General features: G+C 44.8%; 1 protein-coding gene across 2 annotated transcripts in view; it reads right to left on the bottom strand.

Annotated features, from left to right (window-relative positions):
- Positions 1-19,308, bottom strand: part of PLS1 (plastin 1) — a 470,894-nt gene that overhangs the window by 24,542 nt on the left and 427,044 nt on the right. For both annotated transcript variants that reach the window (XM_078666421.1, XM_078666420.1), the window contains exons 12-13: positions 15,052-15,166; positions 10,158-10,291 (exon numbers count right to left, since the gene is read on the bottom strand). In XM_078666421.1, the coding sequence (XP_078522547.1) occupies positions 10,158-10,291; positions 15,052-15,166 (249 nt within the window). The remainder of the gene's footprint in view (positions 1-10,157; positions 10,292-15,051; positions 15,167-19,308) is intronic.

Below are 19,308 nucleotides of genomic sequence, written 5' to 3'. Positions count from 1 at the left end.
TTATGAACCTATTAGACATGAAAAAAGCTACTCCTATCTCATCAAGATGTAAAGCTTAAAAGTGAATTCCCAATGCTAGCCTTTGAGAGGAGTATGCCTCACAGTAGTGAAAAATGAAAAAGGCTGTTTGTCACTTCTAGGACATGCAAAACATACAGGTACATGTCCTATGTTTTACTTACATAGCATTAGGGTTACTTAGGGCCTACCTTAGGGGTGACTTGTATGTAATAAAAGGAGATTTTGAGGCTCAGCAAGATATTTTAAATGGCAAGTCGAAGTGGCAGTAAACTGCTCACACAGGCACTGCAGTGGAAGGCCTGAGACAGGTTTGAAAGTCTACTTCTGTGGGTGGCACAGCCAGTGCTGCAGCCTACTAGTAGCATTTGAAGTAATGGCCCTGGGTATATGGTATACCACTTTACAGGGACTTACCAGTACAACAAATATGCCAATCAGGTACACCAATGTCAACATGTTTAGGGAAGAAGCACATGCACTTTAGCACTGGTTATCAGTGATTCAGGGCTCAGAGTCCTGAAGCCAACAAATAGAACCAGCAAAAACTGGAGGTAAAAGGAAAAAAGGCCAGGGGAACACCACCCTAAGAATGCCAGGTCTAACGGATGACTTTTCTTTTACTTTGACATAATTAGTAAGCTGCAAGACATGTCCCTGGGGCAGTGACTAATCATGCATTACATAGCTTACCAGCCATTTCAGGATGATCACTAATGTTTATCATATAATTATATTATTTCTAAAACATTGTATTTTATATAAAGTTGTTCACATGCATAGTGATTGTTCAAAAGTCTAATACGACCTGTAGTCTAGACTGCTCTCACCGTGTATTTGGTGTACCTGTTGTGATGTACAATAAGAAGAGATAGGCACATGCACATTTCTCCAAATTTACTTTTAAAATCTCATTGAATGGTGATGCTGATCATTTGCCTTTTATCTCAGTGTTGTAAGACTGCACCACGAGAACTGGATGACTTGTGTCAGCAGGTACGGGCCGGCCCTAAAGGGCACCAGGCATTTTCCCAGGAAGCAGGAAGGGTTGGCACGAGTTTTGGTGCTGGGGAAGCCACTGAGGTCATCACCAGAAGAATGTCTCAACCAACTCTTTTCTGAGCTCCCCAGGGTGGGTGTGCTGAGATCCTTTTGTTGCAAATTGCTGGGGCCGGCCGCTTGTAGGCTGAAGGGCTGCAGTCCTGGTCTTTGGGGGATGAGCTGGGATGTTAGTATTCAAGGCCCACCACAAAGGAGTGAATGCTGGAGGTTTTTTTTGGAGCATGAGTTTGTCACATGCTTCGTCACCCCAAAGTAAGGTAGGCTTCTAAAAATGTTGACATGCAGATTCCTGATTGCGGGCAGCTCAGGGCCTGGCTAGGAGCTGGGGGCAAGGTTGCCTGCCAGTGGCACCAGACAGTGATAGGTGCCCACCAACCACACTTTAAAACGAGCTGAAAATCCCTTAGTTTTAAAAGCGCATGTGGTGAGTCATTGCCGCTGAACAGGCTGCACTGGGCCACCCAGCTCCTGCTTCCCACAGTACAGAAGTAGCAGGAGGTGCTCTTATGTGCTGGCCCTGCATTCTCAATAAGTGCCACTAGAGAAATTTTAGAGTCGCAGGAGGGGGCTTCCTGAATTCTTGGCACCAGCTATCTGCCTGTGCAGCAAAACACAGGGACAGTCTTTACTGGCTCAGACCTGCTAATTTTTGTGCAGCCTCCCTCCCAATCTCAGATGGAAGGGCTGCTCAACACAGGGCCTACCATGGAAGGGCCCTCTTTGCTGCGCTGACAGGCTTGGAGCACACATCATACCTTTTGTTGTATTCCCTTGAGCAGCAGTGCCCTTTGCCCTATTTCCATGTACACATGGGACATTCCTTATCAGATGCCAAGAACAAAAACAGTTACTACAGAAAGATAAGCATTTGCAATGCAATAGGTCTCGCATTTGCCGTTTCAGCTATTGGCATTGTAAATGATAATGCCTTTTATTTATGTTTTAAAAACCAACACATAACTAAAAAGCATGGTAATTTACAATGTCCAAAGCTCAAAATCGCAATTGCGAGACCTATTGCGTTGCAAATGCTTATTAGTGACTGTTACTGCTAGGATGGGCAAGCGACGGAAACCCCTCACAAGTGAGAACCTGAAAGAATAAAGCTAGTCCTCTCATATCTGTTTCCAGTAACTGCACTCGCGATGCCATCGATCATCTGATCGAGGAAGTAGAGTCCATATTAAACGGGAATGCATCAGCCACTAGTGACAGACAGAATTTGGCTAAAGTCCCTGATATTTTCAAAGAGACCTAAAAACGGGCTCCTATACCCACCAGCTTGTGTGTAAAATAGAGCCATAAGTGGTGCGCGGGGACATGTTCCACATCTGGGGCCAGGTGTCACTTCACCCACAACAGCAACGAAGAGATGCCTCTGGAGCAGGGTGCACGTCTTTCGCGCGGTAGTAGACAGGGGTTGCTGCGCTCGAGCTCTTTCTTCAGAGCCCTTTGAATTCTGTTCAGGCTTCACTTGGGAACCATTGAAGAGTTCTGAAGTGTGTGGGTCCCTCTTGATAGTTTAAATGCATTAAATGACTAGAGGAGCTTACTAGAAAAATAACAATAAAAGAGTGCTACTTGATGGAAAACCAAAGGTAGCTGAGCACAAGAAGTCAACAACACCCATTCGGTGTGTTTAGAAAGCCCTCACTCACCGACCTAGTCGGTGACATGCTTCATCATCGGGCCCCACTGGGTGTGACCGAATGTCACCCCAGTGTGCTTCAACGCCAGATTTACTGCGGAGCGGGTAATGTGAAGATGTGAAGGCTAGGTGATAGATTTACGTGAGTAGAGTGATGTGGTGACTTTAAAAATGACTTGTGTGTATCAAAAATTGATTTAATGGTTGATCACCAAGGGCATATTAAAAAATGTGTTGGTAAACAAGGTCAACTAAATTCGATGGCCTGTTTCCAATAACATTACGTGAGCGGTCAACATGTTTCTGCCAATGTTGGTGTAGTTAACCTGGCATTCGTCAGGACCTAGAGTGATTAAACCCCGGCGGTATGGGCACGCTAAGGCCCACCCTACCAAGGGACGTGAAAGTGAAAATATCTGTCGAAGTGCACTGAAAGGGTGGCTTCACTGATCAAAAAACAGGAGGCACAACCCTTCTGGTCTCAAAATCAGAGACTCAAAAATTAGATGCACCTATAAAGAGAAAGGATACAGACAGACATAGACAGACAAAAACATAATTAGTTATTGATCTGCAGGCCGAGGGGCACACAGTGGTGACTTGTGCTCATATGTACAGGCAAGTGCACAACACACGACTAATTCACAGAGATGTGTGGTTCTGCCTGTGGCTATATATTATCTTGCTACATGATAGCGTTATCTGTGTAGTATCATTATCACGTAGTGATGGGCGAACTGAATTAATGCCCGCCTGTGAGCATGTGTCATTTCATGCGGCGCGTGGAAACTGCGTGGTATAGTGGTGGTGGGGGGGGGGGGGCGTTACAATGAGACACCCAGTCTATGACGCGTTCTTTAGTCAGAACTACACGATCAATGGGCCAAGGGCCAGTGACCAATATCCCCAGAAAAACGAAATGCTTGTTTAATGGTTCTCACTTGAGAGGAGAGAAAATATCACCCCATAGACTGCGGGAGAGGGGTGATGGCGTATTCGGCACATCCTGTAAATTAAAGAAACAAATACGAGACGAACTTAATGGGAGACCTTGAAGGTACTTAGCTCAAGCCGAAGAAGAAGAAGGCCGAAACCGCACTCACGCCCACGACGCCAGGCACCCGAGTGTAAACCTGACCAGCCCTCAAGACCGCGTCTCGACGATCAAGAGCCAGTCGGGTTCCGTCGTATATGAGGCCGGGGCTCTGTCACCAGCGCGCGCTCTTCCGGGAATGGGCGTGGCTGAAGGCGCGGTTACATACGTTCGACCAATGAGGGAAAGCGGTCGAAGTAAACAACCAGTCGAAGACAAAGAGGGACTGGAGCGTCTCAACTTCTTTCGTGTTGTCTGGAATTAAGACCAGAACGGGAAGAAAGACTTATTTGGATACAAACAACGAGAGAAACTAAAAATTAAAAAATGGAATAGGATTCTCTTGTAGACTATAGAATAGGGAATTGCCTCATTAGATACATCAGAGCCGGATCCTCTCGCGGCAATCAAAATTGCGGACGAGAGTATCCCATGTTGCTGGTAATCACGGGGAATACCCATATTTAAGCTGGAATAGTAACGGGTTTACAATAAGGGTTCTGATGCACGTGAGCTCATAAATTCGAGTTACAGGTGTAAGAGATGTAATTTACGAAGTTAGGTTCGACTCCTACAAAAGGGAATGTGAGAGAGGTTGTCTATTGAGAATACTCCACAGCAAAGAGGCCTAGTGTAATCTGATGACCAGCAGACCAATAGACCAATAGTCAGAGACCAATCACACGAGAAGGATTATTTTCTGATAGCCCCCCATGGAATGTCATCATTCAAACCATTGAGGTGGGTGCCAAGCCGATACACCCATCGCTGTTCCTTCTCAAAAAGTAAAGCAATATTAGGGCCTTCAGTGAGCTGTTCGATGACAGTCCATCTCAGATCGTTGGTGGTATGGTTAACTTGTAAGAAATGCTCGCTCATCTTGGTGGTAATCTTCTTACATCTTATATTGCTCCTATGTTCACATACCCTCTGCTTAACCTTCCTCGTGGTCATGCCCACGTACCGGTGTGAACAGGGGCATGTGATGAGGTAGACAACATTTGCTGAGTTGCAATTGGTGTGTGATCTTTGCCACCAGGTTTTGTCCGGTTCCAGGGACAACGATTTAGTGGCCGTTGTCAAATGGCACACGGAGCAATTCGAGCATGGATAGTGTCCGGTGACCCTTGGTAGATTACATGCATCAGTGATACTGCGTGTTGGCACGGAAGCTGGTTCTTTTGGTCTGGTGTGCACCAAGGAGTCTCTTAAACTACGACCTTTTCTAAATGAAAAAAGGGGTTTTTGCCAGTCCTTCCTGGTACTGGAAATAATTTTCCAGTTTTTGTTAATGGATTTTTTCATCAGGTTAGACAAGGTACTGTAGGTAGTAACACATGTAAGGGGAGGTTCCTCCACAGTTCTGATTTGTGGTTCCAAAAGGACTTCACGGGGCTGAGTCCGTGTCCGTTTGTATCCTTTATTCAGGATATGGTCAGGGTAACCTCTTTGATGTAATTTTTCAGTCAAATCAGTTGCTTGTTGTTTGAAATCATATGTGCTACTGCAGTTACGCCGGATCCGAAGATATTGACCGTAGGGCAAGTTTTCTTTCAATGGGCGTGGGTGAAAGCTGGAAAACTGTAACAAATTGTTTTTTGCAGTTGCTTTATAGTGAGTTTTCGTAGTTAAAGTTGTTCCACTGTTAGTTATCACTATGTCAAGAAATACCACCTCCGTGGTGCTTACAGTGTAGGTGAATCTCAGATATCTGTTGATGGTGTTGATCCATATGAGAAATTCCATTAGACGTTCCATACTCCCTTTCCAAATGAGTAGCACATCATCTATATAGCGCTTCCAAAAGGCTATATCTCTCAGGAAGGGGTTCGTGATAGAGGAGCTTACTGGCAGAATTGTTATTGAAGACATATTGTACTGGTCTTATTTCTGCGGATAGCTGTCACGCAGTCAACATTCTGCATGCTTCATTGCATGACGAGTTGCAAAAGATGCAGACAACATACAAAAGTTAACATTATTTTTCTCATAAAAGCCGAAAGACTCTTTGTCATTCTAAATCCATAATATGTAACAACCATACTACTGCTAACTCCGATGGACCATGGTGATTACTGCAGAAGTGACTTGTGTTACTGCTACGTGTGATATCATGCAGTCAACTCATGCCCTTAAGTAGGTCACACACGCTGCACCTGGACTCTAGTCACCTTAATTATTTCGCCGTCGATATCCAGGGTCCGCTCTTGGAAGTCCACCCCGATGGTGGACTCTGTGGTCTCCAGGATGGGCCCCCCGCAGAAGCGGTAGCTCATGCAAGTCTTGCCCACGCAGGAGTCACCTATAACGATGATCTTGAAGATGCGCTGGTGAGGGGCGTGGCAGTCTGCCGGTACCAGACCGCCAGCAGAATTGTGTACCCGCAACCGTGGCTGGTCCATAGCTTCGGGGGAACAGAGGAAGAGGCAGTCTATTTACAGTGAGTGTACGAGCCAGCAACATCACGGAAAACCAGCTACAAACAGCCACAAAGCCCATGCCACCCCAGTGCACGTCACATGGAGCTCTGGATCTGCCTCATGTTACGGGGACAGTGTGTGAGCAAACATAGGTAGCGTGAGGGGAGGAGAGCAGTGCACCCGAGCCGGTCGGAGCTGTGGATGTGCACATCGCCTGTCCTGTCCGGGCACATGCACAGTGCGTGAGGGGAGGAGAGCAGTGCGCCTGTCTGGGCGCGTGCACATGTCCTGTCCCCCTTCGGCCAAGAAACCGACGACACTAGATCTTGCCAAAGCGAGCACCGCATCCACTGCATCGCTAGGCAAGACCTAAAAAACACCCCTGTCTTCATGTTTTAATTGTTGCTTCTTCTAATGCAAAAACACGATTTCATGCCTGCCCTCTGGGTGCCTTCTCTGATGGCCCTGGCTGGAAGCCTTGAAGCTGAAAGATCAACCCCTGAATGATACTGTGTGTTGGAGCTGCATAAACACAGTACCAGAGATTACTTTAAGTATTCCACCCATCACTTTTTTGTATACTTCCGCATACATGCCAACAAGAGGAAAGTGGGAGTTTAAAAAATAAAGAAAAGAAAAGTTGGGAGAATGTATTTCCTCTATTGAAACTTAGGCAATTTCAGACAGAGACATCCAAAATAAAGCCATTTTTGGCTTCAAAAATTGGGAGTTTCCCATCTGAAAAGGGTCTATTGGCATGTATGCTTCATTGTGATGCCCTAAGTGTGACAAGAATGCCCATACATGGGTCCCATGCTTATTGGAACTAACTTACACAAGACTGAAGAGCCCCAATCATTGGACAACTGGTCTTGAGTTGCTGTGTTCAGTTCAGGAATGACTTGGCCTTATAATTCAGGATGGACTCAGTGGTCAAAGTGGGCAGGATCGTCAGGGCACGACGTGCCCCAACTTTTTTAATTTAATAGAATCCGTTCCCTACTTTTTAAAAATGCATCCCAGGATGGCAGAAATAGCCAAGGCCTATAGATAAGGCTCGGCCGTTCGTGGACATTCGGGAACGGGCGGGGTGGGCAGAGAAGGAAAAGGACTCTGTCCCTTCCTGCCCAGACAAGACAAGGACAGTGTCCATTTCTCCTGCTCTGCTGCGGTCAGCTGCAACCCTTCTTTTTCTTCCTCTTATTCCTTCTCTTTCTGTCTTTCTCTTGCTCCTCCTCACTTGTTGAAAACCATAACTTCAAGAAATGGCTCTTACCCTTTCTTTTCTCTCCTTTTCTTCATTTGTACCCCAGTGAAATGGATCCAAAAAAAGAAAGAAACACTTTTTCTGTAAATGTCATCTTTTCCGGACTTTCTATTCTAAAGTGTATCCACAGGGCGGATAGCAAAAAAGGTTAAAAATACGAAGAATTACTACTAAATAAAGCAAGTCATAGTGGTAGCAAAGTGGCAAGATTGGTTTTATTCACAACCACAGCACCACTTTACAGAGTATGCCAGTGAAGCATTATGTTCGTTGTTTTGTCTTTCCCCAGGTTGGGAAGTGCACCATTCCCGGAGGTACAACAATACCTGGTTGATGCATAGAGTGGAAAACGTTTAATGTGATCCTCATCAGCTGTTTTCCTTATTTTAGTTTGTAAAATGTGTACCACGGCTCAGTGGTCAGGGATGTGGTCTATTTAAACCATGCTGCTTACATTTTGTAAGAATACAAGCATTAGACATTGAAATGGGTCCCTTCCGAGCCTTATAGTCAAGTCCTTAACTTTTCAGGCAGAAACGCTCTAGTTTCTGAATAATGAGTGTAAAAGCGGTAACCATGTTGTTCCTTCTTACATTTCACATGCTTTATTTAATCTTGCATTCCCTATGAGTGTTTGCTTATTCCAGGATGTGGTCGCTTTTTTTTCCACGCAGAATATTACTCTTGTCTAGTGCCTAATTTGAATCAAGTCGTATTCAGGTGTTTATAGCGGGCACAATTAGGTTGTAGCTGAAGGCAGTGCAAGTTTATCTCAGTGGGACAGTTTGGTGTTCAGTGTGAGAGGATGTGGTACTATGGCCTGAGCTGCTGAATTTGGAACTGGGGAATCAGGTTGAGCTTTCATGACCAGGCCCCAGACTACGCTCCTAAGGGAGCACATTCCCATGCTAGACCATAGAAGGCCCAGCCAGACCTTAGAAGCCCTCGTGTCTTAGCACCAGTGGATGCACCCTAGCGGTGGCATGTGTGGGTTAACTTTGAAGGCATGTCCACCACAATCCATACTGAAGTTCACCTCCAGTCTTGCAAGCAGGCCTACTAAGCAGCACACCCGAGAGCAACAGTGACTTTGCTACTGAGGTTACAGGACCTGAGAGGCCAGTCTGTCTCACCCACTGGTACCTCCATTGGCTTGCTTTAGCAGTGGTAGTGCAAGTCACCAGGGATCGGCAATACAGGATTTGCATGCACACCAAATTAAGTTTGCAAACTTCACCGTCTCTCTGCTTCGTGCACAAGCACTTTTAACATGTGCTACCTGCTTTGGGGGCACTGGAATTGTGCAGCAAAAGGAGGACAAAATTATTTTACAGTGTTGCCTAAATTATGCAGCGTAATGCGGTACATTTTCTGATACTTTATTATTTTAACATTTTTACACATACTAACAGTTGCTGCAAAGATTTTGCCTCATTAGTACCAGGGTAACATACAAATGCAGCAGGAAGAAAGGTGACAAGTCAACATTTGCAAAGGGCCCTCCATTTTGCAGCAACACAAGTCAAATTGTTTAGTAACTTTTGATCCGTTTGTGTTACAAATAATTTTTTAGTTAAAATCGTCAGATTATGCAGCAGATGATGTATTGTGTGGCAAATATGGCAAAAGCCATCATTAAGTGGAAAACATTTGCAAACCAGGAAATTTTGCCGTTCATGTTTGAACTGCTCTTGTGGAAAAAGGGAGGCAAAGTGCTGATGAAACAAATTGCATGGCTCGGGGACAAATGACTTGTGATCCCACTTTTAAGCGTACTTAGGACATTCTATGATTGGAAATGTATCTTAACGTCAACAACTCATATTAAACCTTAAATAAACACGTGTATCCATTGGCTGAATTAAAAAACTTAATAAGCTGTCACGGGTCAGTGAAATACCAAACAAATACAGAAAATTGGGGGGATGTTTTGCTCTTTTTGGCCACGCCTCTAACTCCACCCACCGACAAAGTCCTTGGGTTATTCCTGCTCTCTGATTCTCCACCCGCAGTTCCCTTACTCCCCCCCCCCCGCCGCCCCCCTACTTTGACCACTAGATGGACGGTTACTATTGGAGCAGCACCAAGACTGATCTGCCTACAGCGCTATCCAAACGGAGGTGGTGACATGGTCACAAAATAAAGCTGGACTGGGATGCAGCCCGAAATAACCATTGGTTAACTTATTTCCCATCACCTTTTGTGTGTTTCAATTTTTAATGTTACAGTCTGTACTTGTGTAGCCTTAGCTTTCATATAAATGTTTTTACTAATATTTATATAAATATTCTTCAATATAAACAAGGAATGAAATACTCAATGGCTCAAATGTATGGTTAACACCAATGGTGTTTATGATTTGCATACATAAACTGCAGAATTAAGAGCAGGGGATTTGAAATGACCCTCCACACTGACACTAGGACGGAAAAGAAGCATGCAGTCGGTCAAGAAAGAGGATATTTATCTATAGGCTTTATTCTACTCTTGATGGAACCTTACATTTTTTTTTATTTATGGGTTCTGCAAACATGCATACTTTGCTACCTCTGTTTAGGGTTGATATGGCAAAGAGAAGAAAAATGTGGTGACAGATTTTTTTCATTACGGTTGTGGGACGTACATTTAAAGCATAAAAGCAAACCTTACCTTCTCATTAGTTGCCAAACCAATGCCAAGGTGAGAGTTGGATTGCCTTCATTTATGTCCTGTCCAGCAATCCCGACTAAGGAAAATTTGGCCTTTGTTTTCCCAAGTTCCACTGCATAATTACAGTTCTCAATCTAAGAAGAAATGAATATGAAACACAATCTTATTAAAAGATACTCACAGTGAATAAAGCACTGATTACCTCTTATCCCAATGATGTTGACACAGACTTATGAAACAACACTTTAAGGCACAACATTCACATACAAAGAAATTATATTGGAGACTCTCATGGACTGAAGTATGTTTGTGAGAATTTTCAGAATGAAGAGTTGCCACATGGACACCATTGTTTTATGACAAGAGAACATTTTTGAGAATGGCTCTCCATCCGGTCTATAATACCCAAGTGCGTTGCATTACTTTGGCACCCTCTCGCCAGTGCACTGTAAAGTTGCTGCAGCCAGCGAATAATAGCATGTGCAGGGGCAGGTCACTCCTCTGTCCAGTTATTGCTTGTCATAGTAGTATGACACTTTTTATCTATAAATAACCTATGAGAGAAAGAAAGCCACAGAGAAAAAGAAAGGGGTTAAGACAAACAAAGGGAGGATTCAGAAACAACAAATATTCACAGGCTGAACAGGCAAATGAACTAGAAAGAGAAATGACTCTAAAAGAAAGAGAGAAGACTGTGAGAGAAAGAGAGAGTGCACACAAGAGAAGCAACCAATGTATGAGAGAAAGAGTTAAGGAAAGGCCAAGACAGCAATAGAAAGGAAGAATAAGGGCAGTGGGAACGTTCGCCAATTAGAAACACACAAGTTTCATCTTGATGTCTAATAATTACATACAGAAATTGTGGACTAGGATAATGTAAATTGATGCCTAATTTACAAGGTACTGAAGGCCTCCACAGTCATGATGATGATGATGATTCCAACATAATGACTAAGGGGTCCATTAGGATGGCGGGCGGACAACGGAGATTGGGACCGCCCGCCTAAAGGGCGGGGGTCCCGAAATTGGCATTAGGATGCGCCCGCCACAGTGGCGGGCGCATTCCTCAAGTTAACATTGTGGCGGGCGGTGCTCACTGCACCGCCCGCCACAATGTCAAGAACAAATGCACGCATTTGCATAATCGAAGCGGCAGGCACCGCGCGGTGCCTGCCGCTGCGATTATGCAAATGCAGGGGGGTACCACAAGTACCCCCCCGTGTGCCACCCCCCTTTGGCCGTCACTCTGGGGGCCCACAGGGAGGCCCGCATCAATCACCGCCTGCCATTCCGTGGCAGCATTGCCGCCGCGGAGAGGCCCCTGATTTAGCCATCGTAATATGGCTGGCGGTGTCCATTGGACACCGCCACCATATTATTCCATCACCACCGCGGTCGCAAGGCGACCGCGGCGGTAAAGCGGCGGACGGTCTTTCCGTCCGCCGCTGTCCCCCCCCCGCCATCCTAATATGGCGGGGGGGAATCCAGGCATTGGTGTCGGGCGGATTGCCTCCGCCAGGCCGGCGGTGGCCACCGCCAGCCTGGCGGAGGCAATCTGGCCAACATCATAATGGGCCCCTTAGACTGTAGCAGAAAGGAAATAAGACTAGTGGTACATCTGGAAACTGCTTGAATTCCAGCATGAATATGTCCTTCTCCTGGCTGATTAATGCAGACCTAAAAAGAACATGGAGCGGAGAACTTACCTAATACTGTCCACATGGAAGTTGTTACTATTCTAAGTAAACTCTTAAGTAACCCCCGTTAGTATGAATGACATAACATTAGTGAAAATCTCTGCAAGTGTACTACTAACTTGTGAATCAGGAGTGATACTTATGTTCCAACTAGATCTTAGTAAGTCCATAGTGGTTGCCTAATTAGATGGTAAGCAGCCCACAAACTGTGTTGTTCTCCTTAAGATAATGATGATAGAGACAGAAAATTAATTGAATGTTCTTACTCTTGAACCCAGAGCCCCTGGCAATGTACAAAATATTAACTGTTGGGAGCAATACAGTGAACATGGGCACTTCACATGGATATTGTTCATGTTGTGGTAGAAATATGTACAGGTCTACTGGGGTCCAATGTAAATAGCAAGAACACATTTAATCCTAGCTATGCAACTCTGGCTCGAGAAAGTAGCCAGAAACGCTGTTATATGCACACGATTCTAAGATCTGGAGGTCACCAATTATCAAAATCACTCTTTGTATTCGTAAGAAATGGAGCTCTTTGAATGTGCCATATGATTAAATCAAAAGATGGAGAAGGACCCTTTCGAAAGGCTGGTCTTTAACCCCTTGTGTGCTGTTGACGAGCTCAGCTCGTCATGAGGGACGTTTGAGCTGCCCTCATGACGAGCGGAGCTCGTCGCAGCCGTTGGAACGTTCACACGTGGGGATAATTTCCCCGCTGTGCTGAACGTTCTAAAAACGGGTGTGGTTAGCTCAGCTCGTCACGAGGACAGCTTCGCTGTGCCTCATGACGAGCTGAGCTCGTCAACAGCACAGCGGCGCCGCGCGCGCCCCCCCCCCCCGCACAGCGGGGGGGAAACACCCCGTAGCCAACGGGTTAAGGTACAAAATCAAATGGCTGCTTATGAGAGTATTTCGAATGTCTTAGAAAAACAATGGTTCTTATGTGGTCAAAAAGGTCCAAGGAAGGAAGCGGTGTCAGAATTAGTGACAATGCGCTAGAGTCGAGATAGATAATAAATATCCCATGGCGCAATAAGTAATATGAACAGGGACATGTAAGTAAAAATAACGTTTGTTATTTATTTTATGAAATTATGCAAGAAAAAATTCAGGTGCTCACATAAGTAAAGTAACAACAAGTGTGACGTGCTAAGTGGGGGTGACTTTAAAATATAAACATTGCATTGACAACACATAGGAGAACACCTCAAGAATAAATTATAGAAAGTGTACAGAGTTCTTGTTGTAGGGGGGTCAACGGCGTTTCGATCTCATCTACTCAAGATCATCTTCAGGACATAGCAATAGTGAGCAAGCTGAATACAAAACCGGTCAGAGCCGGGGAGAAAGGTAGCGAGAAAGTAAGCAGAATGCCGCAAGGGGCATGAATTCCTGAAACTTGGACTTGAAAGTGGGGAGCTATTCCAACTGTGACTGACGTCCTGAATAGCAAATAATCGGCAATCGCAGATTCATACTTCGCACGGCAGCCTTGACCCGCTGCACCACATTGTGTTTTTCATTCTTTTGCATCTGATAACACCGGAATAAGCGGCCCCTCCTTGTGCAGTTTCAAGTAATTGCTCCAATTGCACACTAATTCACTCACTAGCACCCTCACGGGCGGACCTCATTCACAGTTGGAATAGCTCCACACTGTCATGTCCAAGTTTCAGGAATTCATGCCCTTGCGGCATTCTGCTTACTCTCTTGCTACCTTTCTCCCCGGCTCCCCCCAGAACCCAAGACCTCAACATCATATTCTACGCTGACGACACCCATCTCATCCCCTCGCTCTCAGCAGAACCTTCCTCCGTGAAGACCAACTTCCACAACTGCATGATGAACGTCTCCCTGGATGAAGACCAACTATCTAAAGCTCACCACTGACAAGACCGAAGTGCTGATCTTTGGCAACAAAGCCTCCCTTTGGAACAACACCTGGTTGCCCGCCGAACTTCGGCAACTCCCACACCGACAGACCATGCCCGCAACATCAGCATTATCCTGGACAGCAAGCTCACCATGAAGCAACAGATCAACACAGCCTCCTCCCACACCTTTCGCATGCTCTGAAGAATCTTCAAAAGTCTCCCAATCGGTACGAGGAAAACTGTCACTCAAGCCCTAGAAACCAGCTGGCTGTACTACAGCAATTCAATAGATGCAGGAAACACCACCAAACTCATGAAGAGACTACAGACGAAACTGAACTCAGTGGCCAGACTCATACTCAACCTGCTCAAATGGACCCACATCATTGTGGAGAAGTGTGGCTCACTGGTTAGAGGAGGCAGACCTGGAAGCAGAGGTCAGCCCGGGACCAGGGTTCAATTCCCGGCTCGGCGGGGTCTTGAGTCCTAAAATGTCCATGGACTCGACAATTCACGCTCCGGTGCCTACTTGATTCATGGGTTAACACTCTGCGACTCTGGGCAATAGCTTGCTTAATCTCCACAACGGCCCCTCGCGGCGGGATGCCTGGCTTTCACCTTGCCGATACCCTGCCGGGGTTATCTCACAGGGGAATACCAGGACAGGTTCCCTAAGCAAGCGCTTAGAAACCGCTCGGTGATTTGCGCTATAAAAATTCCTGTACATTTACATTTACATCACTCCATACTTTAGGAACCTTCACTGGCTCCTCATCCAGACAAGTTGCCAATTCAAGATATTGACACATGCCTACAAAGCCCTCCACAACCTAGGGCCAGCATACATCAACCGTTACCTGAATTTCCACCAACCATCCAGACACCTTCGCTCTGCCACCCTTGTCCTCATCTAGACAGCACGCATCTGCCAAAGCCAGAGCAGATGCAGTTCCTTCTCCTACCTCACCACTAAGACCTGGAACGGCCTTCATCCCCACCTCTGGACATCACCCTCACCGGAGGATTTCAGGGAGAGACTCGAGGCCTGCCTTTTCGACTGAGCCCTGCTACCCAGTGCCTAGATACCCTCACGGGTGATTAGTTGTGCCATACAAATACCAACTGATTGATTGATAGATAAAACAAAAAACACATTAGCACGATTTGCAGTTTATAATAGGCGCAATGTCGTGGAAGAGCTTATGTTTAATGGACTTTTAGACTAGCGCCCCATAATGCCCAAAAGAACAGAGCTCTGATTGGCTGCCGAAGTTTACCACACCACATTTGGCAGCATGGCACGTTTATCAAGCTGACCTTCTTCATGTTGCCTCCAAGGGCAGGGTATGGAGGTTTGTTGATGCAGTTCCAGTCCACATGCACGCGTATCATCTCGTACAACTGGAAAATCACTATGGCGTTATTGAGGTCACTAGACAGCGGGAGGTAAGTAAAATAGTTATTGCACTTCTTCAACTAAAGTGGAATAAACATGAGAGTTACTAAAAGAATGACAATACATTGAATTATTATGAAATGCAAACAAACGGCCGTATACATTAAAACAGCTCAATTAAAACGTCATTAAAATTAATTTTCATAAAAGCACAAATAAATGCACTGGTTGCAAACTGCCTAAATCACGGCAAGGCAAAGCACTGACATTCGATGTAAGAGTGGCATATTTTTCTGTAGAGGCAAACACTTAATATTCACAACAGTAAATAGTCCTGTGGCTATCGCCTGCACATGACAGCAGGAAATGTTTATTTTCAAAGGTTTCTAAAGACACATCTAAATCAGAAGTCTCATCTTACTAACTAGCAGCCCATGCTTATTTTATTCTGTGGAAAAACACACTCTTTAACCCCCCCCCCCCCCAGTCGTGTGTCACAGTTCATCCTGCATTTCATTGATGAAATGTTCATGATACCAAATGCAGTCACACATACTGATCTCAAACCTCAAGACAGCATATTACTAGTCGCCCCAGATCTTGAACTTTATTTATTAATTAATTCTATGATTTCAAATAACGGTGTTTTTGATGAGGAGCTGTACACAGTAACAGGGCACAAGTGTGTCTGTGAATGACAGAAATGGATTACCGGTGAGGTTTGGGTAAAAAGCCTGGGTACATGTAAGATTTAAACATTTAAAGACTGAAAGGAGCGCATCTTTCAGAGAGCTCACTCTCCCCTCAGCCTGTCAACAACAGAGCAGAATCAAGAAGGAGCCCAGGAGACTGACGAGGATTTGAGAGGATGAAGCAAGTATAGCAAGAAGTGAGCAGAGGCAAGTGGGAAGAGAGTAAAGAGAAATAAAAACAAAAGGCACAGAATGTCAATTTTTAAACGGAAAGAACTGGGTAGTAATCCAAGGTACAGGGGTCAAGATAGATGACAGACAGAAGTGTTCTGGATAGATTGAGACCCCCAAGCATACAAATGTAGGTAGTTCAACAAACGGAGATGAGCAATAGTCACATCTGGAGAAAGTAAGGGTTTAATTAGGCGTTATGGGGTACAAAAGCTAATAATAGAGAATACGTCATAGGTGCTACAAAGTGAAAATGATAAGTGGCGCAGATGATAGAAATTGAGTAGAAATATCAATGGACTGGTAAAAGATGAAACCAAAATTCGAGAAAAAGCACCTGAAGTAAAGGAAGAGGAAAGAAAATAAGGCAAAGAATAAGCGGGCACAAAGGTGGGGACCAGAGAAAAAGTATTTAAGAGAGCAATGAAGCAGTTTCAATGAAGCAGGGAAGAGGTGTTCAGGAAGCAGGAGAGTGGTGATCATGGAAACAGTGTTCAAAGGAACAGTGGAGTAGTCGTCAATGGAGCAGGGTTCAAGTAAGCACGGAAGAAATAAGAAATACTCAAGGAAACAGAAGAGCAGTGTTCAAGGAAGGAGTATTCAAGGGAACAGGGGGTAGTGGTCGAGGGAACAAGGAATTAGTGTTCAAGGAAGCAATATGCAAGGAAGCTGGAGAGTAGAGGTCAACGAAGCAGGGAAGCAGTGTTTAAGGAAGCAGGGGAGGAGTGTTTATGGAAGCAGTGATCAAGGGAACAGGGGAGTAGTGGTCAAGGGAGCAAGGAAGCCGTTTTCAGTAAAGCAAGGAAGCAGTATACCAGACCAGAAATGTCTGAAAACTAGAAATCGAAGGGGAGTCCAGGGTGGTATGCCTTTTGTGGATATCATGAAGTTTTCTTACCCACAATGCTGTGCATACCTCAAACTCTGCCCCAAATCACTCATTTTCCCAGCATTTCTGTGATGTAAACTTCCAGAATCCACAGGAATCCACACAATTCCTACTGCCCAGCATTCCCCCACTTGTTCTGATAAAAACACAAACACTAGTGTCCACCACAGGAAAACCCCCAAAATGTAATATGGAAAGATCATTTTCCTGACAAAAACTAGCCAAATTTGGCAATAGGGGTAGGTGCTTTAACTGGGAACTGGCTCAGCTGTCATCTAGCGAAACCTACCAAACCCACACACTTCTGAAAAGTGGACTTCCAGGAGAGTCCAGAGTGATGTGCTTCGCAGGGATCCCATGATGTTTTCTTACCCACAATGCTCTGCAAACCTAAAACTTTGCCTAAAATCAATAATTTTTCTTGCAATTCTGTGATGGAAACTTCCGGAATCAGGAGGAATCCAAAAATTCCTACCACCCAGTGCTACCTCACTTTTGTTAATATAAAACGCTGCACCACTTGTGTGGCTGGGCCTAGTAACCATGGCAGGAATGGATCAAACCAACATCAGTGAGAGTCCCCTCGCAAGGGCTCCCATTGATCTTGGTTTAATCCATTCTGTTGCAAGCACTAAGCCCAGCCAAAGAAGTTGTGCAGCTTTTTTATCAGCACAAGTTGGGCAACAACTTTGTGGATTCCGAAGTTTTCATCACAAAAATATAAGGAACATTTGTGATTTCAGTCAAAGTATAAGGTTAGCAGGGTGTTGTGGGTAAGAAAACCTTATGGGATCCATGTGAGACACACCACCTTGAAATCCCCTAGTTGTCTAGTTTTCAAAAACATAGGTTTGCAAGGGTGGCACCATAAAACAGCCCGAAATACAGCAGCTACCCCTATTGCTTATCTATCATTGTAGTGCTTTAGCACCTTTTGTGCCATGGTTTTGTGGCCATGTCACACAAGTGGGGTCGCATTCTTATCGGGGGACATGTTGCAACTCAGGGTGGTAGGAAATGTGTTGCTCCCCGCAAATTCCAGAACTTTCCATCACAGACATGGGAGGAAAATGTGTATTTTAATCAAAGTTTGAGGTTTGCAAGGGATTCCGGTTAACACAACCTGGTGAGAGCACACAAGTCACCCCACAGTGGATTTCTCCCAGGTGTCTATTTTTCAAAAATGTGCAAGTTTGCTAGGTTACCCTAGGTGCCGGCTGAGCTAGGGCCAAAAATCCACAGCTATCCACTTTGAAAAAAGGACAGATTTGAGTGGAAAAATGTGATGTATTCATGTTCCATTTTAGGCCGTTTCCTGTCGCGGGCACTAAGCCTACTCACACAAGTGAGGTACCATTTTTATCGGGAGACATGGGAGAATGCTGGGGGGGTGGAGGACGTTTGTGGCTACCTGCAGATTCCAGAACTTTCCATCACACTTTAGGCACACACACACAGCAAAAGTTGTCAAAAGAACTGAAGTTTCCGAAGCACGAGGAGTTGTAAACCTGCCATGTCTCCCAAAAGGCTGCTTTTTCAATTAGGACATTCCGCTCTCATTGGTTGGTATGTTCTAATAGCCTTATAGCCCACCCTAGCAGGCTAGTCGGTCCATTACAGGCCGGCTCCCTTATTATATATTCTCAGCGACGCTGGAGCAGACCTTTGATTGCTGGTATAACCCTCTATTGTGGGCTATTTAGCTTTAATCATAAAAATCAACAATGTGATGTTCCACCTGAAGTGTTTACTAGATACTCCTAAACAGACAAATCACATTAATAATGACACTTCTTCAAGTTTCAAAGGTATATGCTAATGTACACTAATTATTTCAAATTGGAAAGTCTGTATTATTGACCTAATCACACAGATGATTGTGGTGGTGTTTACGCTTGTTTTCATATCCATTAGAATACAAAATCGTCCAAAAAAGTTGTTGGGTCACCATGAATTCTGAAACATATGCTAAATAGCACAACTTTTACATCTAAAATCACTTTTCTGATTTTACTCATTTCCTTTTTTTTTTCTTTCAAATACTTTTATTGAGTTTTTCAAACAAATAAAATACAGAAATGGGCCAATATACGAGCAAGAAATACGTATCAAAGTTACAAACTATCAGCGTGTAAAATATATAAGATATCAATAACTGAGTCCCAACCCATGCTTGATACTTCCTTCCTGAGGCGGAAGCCGGAAAGTGAAGAGAACGTTTTTAAAACTTTGTAATTGTGGAATTTTGATTTATTCGGAACTTTGCTTTATTTTAAACCTACACTTTACCTCACTCCCTGCACTCGCTGAAGAGCTGGTGTGTCTACCTCATTGCTGCCTCCCCCGCAGCCGATTTAGGTGCTGCC

This window comes from Lissotriton helveticus, chromosome 11, assembly GCF_964261635.1.
Source record: "Lissotriton helveticus chromosome 11, aLisHel1.1, whole genome shotgun sequence".
In the NCBI taxonomy this organism is placed as follows: domain Eukaryota; kingdom Metazoa; phylum Chordata; class Amphibia; order Caudata; family Salamandridae; genus Lissotriton; species Lissotriton helveticus.
This window is presented reverse-complemented; position numbering and strand designations above follow the sequence as displayed.